General features: G+C 47.2%; 1 protein-coding gene across 2 annotated transcripts; it reads right to left on the bottom strand.

The window, feature by feature from the left end:
* Positions 1-3,056: 3,056 nt before the first annotated feature.
* Positions 3,057-9,329, bottom strand: NCR1 (natural cytotoxicity triggering receptor 1). 2 transcript variants are annotated; one of them, XM_045532745.1, is made up of 7 exons: positions 9,296-9,329; positions 8,714-8,998; positions 5,622-5,816; positions 5,373-5,420; positions 4,443-4,493; positions 4,096-4,302; positions 3,057-3,761 (listed from the first exon to the last, which is right to left on the bottom strand). In XM_045532745.1, the coding sequence occupies exons 1-7, from the start codon at positions 9,327-9,329 to the stop codon at positions 3,745-3,747; spliced, it is 837 nt and encodes a 278-aa protein (XP_045388701.1). In that variant the 3' UTR covers positions 3,057-3,744. The 2 variants fall into 2 exon arrangements, with proteins under 2 accessions (XP_045388701.1, XP_045388702.1); XM_045532746.1 differs by having other exon boundaries at positions 4,443-4,490.
* Between the last annotated feature and the right edge of the window lie 976 nt (positions 9,330-10,305).

Below are 10,305 nucleotides of genomic sequence, written 5' to 3'. Positions count from 1 at the left end.
TCACTGTTGACCCCACCCTGTTCTCAGCCATCACTACTTCTTTTTCTTTTTTTTTGAGACAGAGTCTCACTCTGTCACCTGGGCTAGAGTACCGTGGTGTCAGCCTAGCTCACGGCAACCTCTAACTCCTGGCCTCAAGTGATCCTCCTGCCTCAGCCTCCTGAGTAGCTGGGACTACATGTGCTTGCCACCATGCCTGGCTAATTTTTTCTATTTTTAGTAGAGACGGGGGTCTTACTCTTGCTCAGGCTGGTCTTGAACTCTTGACCTCAAGTGATCCTCCCATCTTGACCTCCCAGACAGCTAGGATTACAGGCGTGAGCCAACTGGCCAAACACCCTTCTCTCTATTCATGTTCTAATTCCTCTTTTTGGAAAGTTCCTTTGGACAGTGGAGGTGAGACCCTGGAATGACTAATGTCGGAGCTAAGAGACCCAGTGGACTTACCAAGAAAATCTGCTAAAAGCCTCTTTCTGAGTGAACACTGGAGAGATTCTGGGTCCTTAATTCCTAGAAACAGCTGTGCCTCTTACTACTACCTGATTTTCAGATAGCGGTGATAGCCAATTCCCCCAGCTCACAGTTCAGGCACCCAGGTTGGTAGCTGGTATGGTCAGAAGGTTACGTTTCTAAGCAGGGCCAGTATTAGGGTGAGGTCAGTGAGTGAAGGTAACATAAGTGTAGGGACAGATCCTACCTGCTGTGGACTGAACTGTGTCATCTGACCCCCAGTGTGGCTCTATTTGGAGATAGGGCCTTTGAAGAAGTAATTAAGGTAAAATGAGGTCACTAGGGTGGCCCTAATCCAATAGATCTGGTATGCTTATGAGGAGAGATTAGGACAGACACACACATGGACCTTGTGGGCCTGGCAGGGCTGGTGGCAGGTGCGTGGCACAGAGGAGGAAGCGTCAGTGAACCAGGAGATGCTGCCCGGGGCCAGCCAGCCAGAGGGGAACAGCTCCTCAGGCTTTTGACCCCACAGTGGTTAGTTAGGGAAATGACTAGAACTGTGTCATGGGTGAAAGGCAGTAAAATAACATTTAGGAAAAAAAGTTCATATGCAATTTCCATGTTTTGGACTGGTTGGTAACTTTCTCAGCATTTCCTCTGATGTATTTCTTCCCCTCTAAAAAACTCCTCCCCCAGCTTCTTGCCTATAAAACTGACCCTTTTCCTCTAATTCTAGTTCTCAACTGGAGGTGATTTTGCCCCTCCAGGGAGAGCCACCAGATCAAACACGGGATGCCTAAGGAAATCTGAGCTGCAGGCTGAACGATGAATCAATTTTTAGCATCAGAGTCAGTAACTCTGGGGGGGGAGCTCAGCAACCATGGTTGTTTTTTTTTTTTTTTTGAGACAGAGTCTCGCTCTATTGCCCTGGCTAGAGTGCCATGGCGTCAGCCTAGCTCACAGCAACCTCAAACCCCCGGGCTCAAGCAATCCTCCTGCCTCAGCCTCCCGAGTAGCTGGGACTACAGGCATGCGCCACCATGTCCGGCTAATTTTTTCTATGTATATTTTTAGGTGTCCATATAATTTCTTTCTATTTTTAGTAGAGACAGAGTCTCACTCTTGCTCAGGCTGGTCTCGAACTCCTGAGCTGAAACAATCCTCCCGCCTTGGCCTCCCAGAGTGCTAGGATTACAGGCGTGAGCCACCGCGCCCAGCCAAGGCAATCTTGAAAAACAACACAGATGGAGAATATATGTTGTTACCACCTCTCAAGGCCATGCACCTATCACATCTGGGCCCCCTCTGGGTTCCAGCATTGGTTATGGGAGCCTCGTCTTCCTGGCTGTCCACCTCAGATATAGGTGAGCCAGTCTCAGCTCTTCTCTGTGTTTTCCTTTCTTATGTTCCCTTCTCTTCTGTGCAATCAGAAAGATCTTTATACCAGGCAGAACTCATCACCTCACATCTGTGATCAAAACACTTAATGAAAAGGCAAAAGATTTATATGATCTGAAGAGAAACCAGAGTATTTGATCCAGCAATCCCATTACTGGGCAGCTACCCAAAGGAACAAAAGACACTCTATAAAAAAGACATCTGCACTAGAATGTTTATGGCAGCACAATTGCAAAGATTGGAAACAACCCAAGTGTCCATCAATACATGAGTGGATTAATAAAACGTGGTGCATATATGCCATGGAGTTCTACTCAGCCACAAAAAGTAATGGTGATGTAGTACCTCTTGTATTATCCTCGATGGAGCTGGAGCCCATTCTACTAAGTGAAGTATCCCAAGAATGGAAAAACAAGCACCACATGTACTCACCATCAAATTGGTATTAACTGATCAACACTTAAGTGCACATATAGTAATAACATTCATCGGGTGTTGGGAAGATGGGAGGGGAGGAAGGGATGGGTATCCACACACCTAATGGGTGCGGTGCGCACTGTCTGGGGGATGGATACGCTTGAAGCTCTGATATGGGTGGGGCAAAGGCAATATATGTAACCTAAACCTTTGTACCCCCAAAATATGCTGAAATAAAAAAACCACTTAATGACTGTTAAGGTTAAAAATGTGCATTTATTAATGTGGCTTCCATGGCCATGATGATATGGTACAATTTTCAGTTCCTTACAGTACTAGGAATAATAGTCATTACCATGCAATGATTAGCATATGTAGGAGCTTTTGCTGGTTTCTTGCTATTCTTTACCTCATTAAATCATCATGTTATCTCTTTGAAGTTGGAATTATTCCCTGATATTTAACAGAAAACTCAGATTTAGAGAATGAATGTGGGCCGGGCGTGGTGGCTCATGCCTGTAATCCTAGCACTCTGGAAGGCCTAGGTGGGAGGATCGCTTGAGCTCAGGATTTCTAGACCAGCCTGAGCAAAAGCGAGATCCCGTCTCTACTAAAAATAGAAAGAAATGATTTGGACAGCTAAAAATATATAGAGAAAAAAATTAGCTGGGCATGGAGGCACATGCCTGTCGTCCCAGCTACTTGGGAGGCTGAGGCAGAAGGATTGTTTGAACCCAAGAGTTGGAAGTTGCTGTGAGCTAGGCTGATGCCACGGAACTCTAGCCCAGGGAACAGAGTGAGACTCTGTCTAGGAAAAAAAAAAAAAAAAAGAAATAGAGAATGAATGTGACTTACACAAGATGTCAGAATAATGGGAGGGGTGGGGACCCATTTAATGAGTGTGTCAATGGGTCAGTAAGTAGCCGTGCGCAAGGGGGAAAGGTCTGGTGGTGCCCAGACAGCATTTCAACACCCTTAGTCCGAAGTCTCAAGTTCCAAGCTGTGCACCAGCCCCCTTTATATTAATTTATTCAACATATATTTCCTGAGAATTCTTTTAGTAGCGGCAACTGTGAACTTAGCCACTAAACATGACATTGATTTAATTCACACGAATTCACAGTAGAGACAGGAACATGCATATGTATGCAGTAATCAGGGTTCAAGTGTGTTACAGAGAAATAACAGGTGCATTGAGTGTATACAAGTGGCATCTTTGTCAGGTTGGAGGATTTGGGGAAATTTCTGGGAGGAGGGGATTATCTGTTCAGAGACCTGAAGAACAAGGCAAGGTACAGATAAAGAAGACTGAATCCCGTGGTGCCATGGGACAGAGGGAGGTGGGCATGGTTAGATCCAGTCAGGACACACGTATGTAGCTGCACTGTCCGTGAACAGCCTGCTTCCCCATTGTCTGTTGTTGCCACGATGCCTCCTGAACCAGTTGGTACCTGCCTGTTCTATATTGGTTGTTAATTATTTTGAATGGCATCCTGCAGAGAAAGGAAAGAAGAAGTAAAGACCAAAGTAGAAAGGAAATACTCCCATGGCCGTGCTGTTAAAAAACGAGAGAGATTTTCAGAAAAGGCCAGAGCAGTCAAAAGTTTTGTTTGCAGTAAGTGGGCACAAAAATACTTACAGCCCAGAAAAGGGACAATGGGATGTGCCTACAGAAGAAATTTAGCATCTCTATCCCACCTCCTGCCGCATCCAGGATGCTTTGCCAAACTCATGCAGCTGTCCCTTGTTTCCTGCCATGAGTCCCTCTTCCTGGGTCCAACACAGAGTTTGCACAGCCCAAGGTCAAGGATCAGCTTTCAGTCCCACCTGTGGCCACTGAGGCTCTTGGGTCGTTCTTCAAGGTTGTGTTCTCAGCCTTCCCCTGCACTTCTGATGTGAAGCTGTTGGCTCCCTCCCGGGTCCTCTTCCTGCTGAGCCAGTCTTCTCCCAGGAAACACACTAGAGCCACCAGGACCAGGAAGGACAGGCCAATCCGAAGGAGATTTTGAGTGGTATGATCCCAGAAGGCATAGCCTGGGGTCAGAAGAACACGACGATCCGTGACAGTAACCCGAGGACACCACCTCACTCCATCTATCTCCCATCTCCTCCCAGGTCATCAATCTTGGCCCAGCTCCTTTCTTTAGAGCCTCTGGGCCCAGGTGTTAACTTACCTCCCCGGAATCCTGTCTTTGGGGTTAAAAGGTAGGGTTCCCAAGAGTCTGCTGGTGATAAATAAAGCGAAGAAGTGAAGAAAAGGTGATGGTGTTGACCTCTTCCGTCCCAGCCTCTCCTTCCCTTGGATGTCTCCCCAGGACAGTCTACAGATTTTCCAGGTTCCGCCCCCCACTGAGCAGAGGAATCCCAATGGGTTCCGAAAGAGTGGAACAGTCCAAAGACAGACCTGACAAAGATTCAGCTCTAGGACTAAGGAGTGTGTGTCTTTGCATCAGTCATATCTTCTATTTGAGCCTCATTTTCCTCATTATGTCGGCATCATTTCTTTCTCCTCACCCATAATCAAATTCAAAGTCTTACCATTTTCTTCAAGGTCCTCAATGCGCTACCCCAGCCCTGACCCATCTGCACCATGAGCTCTGTAACATCATTTTCGATCCTGCTGGCCTCATACTATTCTTTTATCACCCTGGTCATCTTCCTGCCTTGGGGCACAGGCAGTGCCCATTCTCTCTCTGGAAGCTTCTTCCTCCAGATAGCCACAGGACTAACCCCCTATCTTAATGTATTTGCTCAGAGGCCTCCTTCCCTGTGAGACCAGTCTGGACAACCCTATTTAATATTGCTACCTGCCCGCGCCCCCCCCCATCACTTCAACCCCGTTCTACTTTGTCTTTTTCCATATCATCATCTCCTCCTTTTGTGCTATATATTAATTCATTTATTTATCCCGACTTTGACTCATAGTCTGTTTCCTTCTGCTAGAATCTAAGTGTCTCAAAGACAAGGATATTTGGTTGACTCTCACAGCGATAGTTCATGGCACACACTGTGCACTCATTGGATATTTTGAATGCAGACCACAGTTTTAATGTCACTAGGAGGCTTGGATCCCTCCCCTGAGCTTAGAAGTACCAGTTACTCACCAGAAGTGGTGGGGTCTGTAGGTGCAAGGGTGGTGTTCCCAACATCTCCTGGAAATGGAGGTAAAGAAAAAAAAAAATTAAGGATTTTGGGTTTCTTGTGGCCTCCCCATCTGTTCTCTATACACTCTTCCCCAGGGGCAACCCACTGGGCATCCAGACATGGATGTCCCTCTGGCACCTTCCTGTCACTGTCTGGGGGTCCCTTACAACTCCAGGTACGACAAGGGGGTAAACTGAGGGTTTCTTCACCTGTGACCAGAAGCTCCACGGGCTCACTGGGAAGGGACCACACGTAGTTATTATAAGAACTGAAACATTTGTATGTCCCTTGGTGGGCTGTGGTCACAGGGCCCACGGAGAACTCCGCCTGGGTGTTCCCATGTCTGTGTTCTATGTGGCTGGCTCTTCCCTCTTTGAGCAGAAAGAACAGGCTTGTTGCTGTCCCTAGACGGCAATAGAAGGTCACATACTCTCCTGAAGTCACCGTAGGCCCGGGATGAACCGAGAGGGTGGGTGTGTCGTCGTCATACATGCCTGTGAGAGGAGGTGGTTGGTAGATAAAGAGCATCATTATCCCGCCTCCTACATCTGCCATGTCTCTTGTCCTTAGGACCAGACACCACTCCCCAGAGTCTCGGTCCCTTCTTCTACTTCCTATATTTGTCCTGGTCATGAACATGTCCTCCCCATCTCTGCTTCCACACCGAGGCACTAAGTCTCCTAGTGCCCAGGAGTGTGGATCTGAATCTCACTTTGGGAATTTCTCTACACCAGTGGTTTGGCCCTTGGGGGCAACAACATTTGCCTCACCTGGGCGCTTGACAGAACTCAGGGGAGCCATCAGTGTTTTTATTTTTTATTTTATTTTATGTTATTTTTTGAGACAGAGTCTCACTCTGTTGCCCAGGCTAGAGTGCCGTGGTGTCAGCCTAGCTCACAGCAACCTCAGACTCCTGGGCTCAAGCGATCCTCCTGCCTCAGCCTCTTGAGTAGCTGGGACTACAGGCATGCGCCACCATGCCCGGCTAATTTTTCTATATATATTTTTAGCTGTCCATATAATTTCTTTCTATTTTTAGTAGAGACGGGGTCTCGCTCTTGCTCAGGCTGGTCTCGAACTCCTGAGCTCAAACAATCCGCCCGCCTCGGCCTCCCAGAGTGCTAGGATTATAGGCGTGAGCCACTGTGCCCGGCCCATCGGTGTTTTTAAAAAAATTATTATTTATTACTGTGGTCAAATACAACATAACATTTACCATCTTAACTATTTTTAAGTGAAAAATTTAGTGCCTTGACTATATTCACTTCATTGTACAACCATCACCACCATCCATCTCCAGAGCTCTTTTTTTTCTTTAATTTTTTATATTCTTAAAAATTCTTTTTTCTTTTTTCTTTTTTTTTTTTAATAGAGATGGGGTCTTGATCTTGCTCAGGCTGGCCTCAAACTCCTAAGCTCAAATGATCCACACGGCTCAGCCTCCCAGAGTGCTAGGATTACAGGGATGAGCCACTGCGCCCAGCCCAGAACTCTTTTTTATTTTTTATTTTTTATTATTTAATTTTATTATTATTTTTAGAGACAGGATCTTGCTATGTTGCCCAGGCTAGAGTGCAGTGGCATCATCATAGCTCTCTGCAGCCTCAGACTCCAGGCTCAAGTGATCCCCCTGCCCCAGCCTGGCTCTCCAGAGCTCTTTTCATCTTGAAAAACTGAAACTCCATCCCCTTTAGACAACAACTCCCCATTTCCTCCTCTTTTTAGCCCCTGGCGACCACCATTCTACTTTCTGTCTCTGTGAATTTGACAACTCTAGGAACCTCATATAAGTAGAATCACACAGTGTTTTTCTTTATTGCAGCTCGCCACAGTTTCACTCAGCATGATGTCCTTAAGGTTCATCCATGTTGTAGCATGTGTCAGAATTTCCCTTCTTTTTAAGGCTGCATAATGTTCCATGGTGTGTGTATACTACATTTTGTTTAGCCATTCATTCATCAGTGGACACTGGGTTGTTTCTACCTTTTGGCTGGTGTGCATAACGCTGCCATGAACACACGTGTGCAAAACCTGGCTGCGCTGTTACAGCCCCTCCAGGTGATTGTAATACTTGCTTAAGTTTGAGAACCAATTCCCTGGGCTGGAGGGAGCTGTCTGACCCAAGCCTGTTTTCCTCCTTGGGAGTGATCCTTCTCCAGCTCCAAGGCTCAGAGCCCGTAGCCTCCCTCCCAGAGTACTCTGAGGGGCCATCCCAGGTCCAGAGCACCCTGTTTGTTTGGCTGAGGTCTGCGTTGAAACCATGACCCAGTTCAACATCTCTTTCTGCCCAACTTTGCTTCCTTCCTCCAGCACAGGTATTGTTGTTGAAGACACTCTCAGTGATACCCCTGCATACAAATATCCGTCTCCTGTGGCTCACGCCTGTAATCCTAGCACTCTGGGAGGCCGAGGCGGGCGGATCGTTTGAGCTCAGGAGTTCGAGACCAGCCTGAGCAAGAGCGAGACGCCGTCTCTACTAAAAAAATAAAAAAAGAAATTATATGGACAGCTAAAAATATATATAGAAAAAATTAGCCGGGCATGGTGGCGCATGCCTGTAGTCCCAGCTACTCAAGAGGCTGAGGCAGGAGGATCACTTAAGCCCAGGGGTTTGAGGTTGCTGTGAGCTAGGCTGATGCCACGGCACTCACTCTAGCCTGGGCAACAGAGTGAGACTCTGTCTCAAAAAAAAAAAAAAAAAAAAAAAAAAAAAAAATCCGTCTCCTGATCTGTACCTTGGAGAACTTGACCTAAGACAAGTCTGCTCCTAGGACACAGAGACAACTCTCTGAAGATAACCCTTGTAGGAAGTGATCAGGGTTGAATGTCTCCTCCCCACCTCTCACTGACTCAAGCAGGGTCTGAGTCGGGCTTGGAAAAGCTTAAAGGGATTCATAAATGATTTGCATGATTTGGGCTGAGGAGATGACTCGGCAGCTGAAGAATGGGACAGTAGGCTGGGAGCGGTGGCTCATGCCTGTATACCCAGCATTCCGGGAGGCCGAGGTGGGAGGATTGCTTCAGGTCAGGAGTTCAAGACCAGCCTGAGCAAGAGCGAGACCTCATCTCTACTAAAAATAGAAAATTAGCCGGGCATGGTGGCGCATGCCTGTAGTCCCAGCTACTTGGGAGGCTGAGACAGGAGGATCCCTTGAGCCCAGGAATTTGAGGTTTCTGTGAGCTGGGCAGATGCCACGGCACTCTAGCCAGGGCAACAGAGTGAGACTCTGTCTCAAAAAAAAAAAAAAAAGAAAGAAAAAAAAAAAGAAAAGAAAAAAAGAATGGGAAATGGGACAGTTACCTGTTACCACCAGATCCAGGAGGTCACTGGACTCTGACCAGAGCTCCCCACTCTGATAGAAGCAGCAGTACTGCCCTGCAGTGCGCAAGGTCATGGCTGGAATGCGGAACTGGACTTTGTTCATCGGTCTGGGTGGTTTCGGTTTCTCAAAGGCAGAAAGGCTTCCTCTAAAATGCAGTCGGTACTCAACAGCCTCATGCGTTCCCTGGCACCAGATGGTCACCGAGTTTCCCTTTGGAACCATGAAACTGGGTTTGGCCCAGATGATGGGTTTGGAGAGAGTCTCTGGAAGGGAATCAAAAGCTGGAGCTCCAGACGAACCCCCTTCCCACCCTGCTTTCCACCCAGCTGCCGGCCTCAAGCCCTCCCAGCAAGCCGGAGCCCCTGCCTCTCCCCCCAGGTGTTCTCAGGTGGGTGGATCCTGAGTCCGACCCCAGAAGAGTGACTCTGGGGCTTTGGAGGAAGGACTCACGCTTCTGGGTGCTGATCCTCTGGCTCAGACACAGCCCTGGAAGACAGGACTAATGAGACCCATTGTCGCCCCCACCCCAGATTCCATCTCCCTTCCATGCAAGAACTCACCAAGGCAGAGCAGGGTGGTGACTGTAGAAGGCATAGCACAGGCTCTGCTAGGATAACTCTGAGCAGCTGGGTGGGGACTGAGTCCAGCGGTCCAGGCAGATGCACAGGATGTGGTGGGTGAAGCCCAACGCCAATTGCCATGGGGCTTTCATGTTAACTTTTTTTATAAGCAGCTTCACAGCTCTCCCTTCGCCTCTGACCATGGGCCTAAGGAAAGGCCATGGGCTCTATGACACATCTGACCACACCTGTGGTCTAACCGGCTCCTCTGACAATTATCTGCTCAGTCTGAAACTCATTTCTGGGTCAACTTCTAAATTCTGCAGTGTGAAAGTCTTGCCCAGGGCATGGGATAGTGTACAGAGAAAAAAAAACCCAAGAATCATAAAAATAAGGGTTTTGCCAGGTGCTCTTGGCACGTACCTGTCGTCCCAGCTACTCTGGAGGCTGAGGCCGGAGGACTACTTGAGCCCAGGAGTTTGAGGCTGTGGTGTGCTGTGATTGTGTCTGCAGACAGGCAATGCACTCCAGCCTGGGCAACACAGTGAGACCCTGTCTCTAAAAAAATAAAATAAAAAGAGTGGTTTTAACCTGGCTCCCCTGTGTACAGCATGCATATGCTTGGAAAAGTTCATTAGTTTTATCAGAATGGAATAATAGCACTATCTTCTTCAAAGATTTGTTATAATGTTTCAGTAAAATGCTATTTTATTTATTTATTTATTTATTATTTATTTATTTTTCTTTTTTATTTACTCCCCCACCCACCTCTGCTAAAATGCTATTTTCTTTTTTTTTTATTTGAGGATATTATGGGGGTACAAACATTTTGGTTACATGTTATGACATTGCCACACCCAAGCCACACTTTGAGGCATGCCCTTTCCCCCCTACAATGCTCACTGCGTCCATTAGTTGTGAGTTTACCCCTCGTAACTCCCAATGAATATTACTACTGTGTGAACACCTTAGTGTTGATCAGTTAGTGCCAATTTGATGGCAAGTACATG

This window comes from Lemur catta, chromosome 19 (assembly GCF_020740605.2).
Source record: "Lemur catta isolate mLemCat1 chromosome 19, mLemCat1.pri, whole genome shotgun sequence".
In the NCBI taxonomy this organism is placed as follows: domain Eukaryota; kingdom Metazoa; phylum Chordata; class Mammalia; order Primates; family Lemuridae; genus Lemur; species Lemur catta.
The sequence above is the reverse complement of the archived record's forward strand: the minus strand, read 5'-3'. Positions and strand labels throughout refer to the sequence as shown.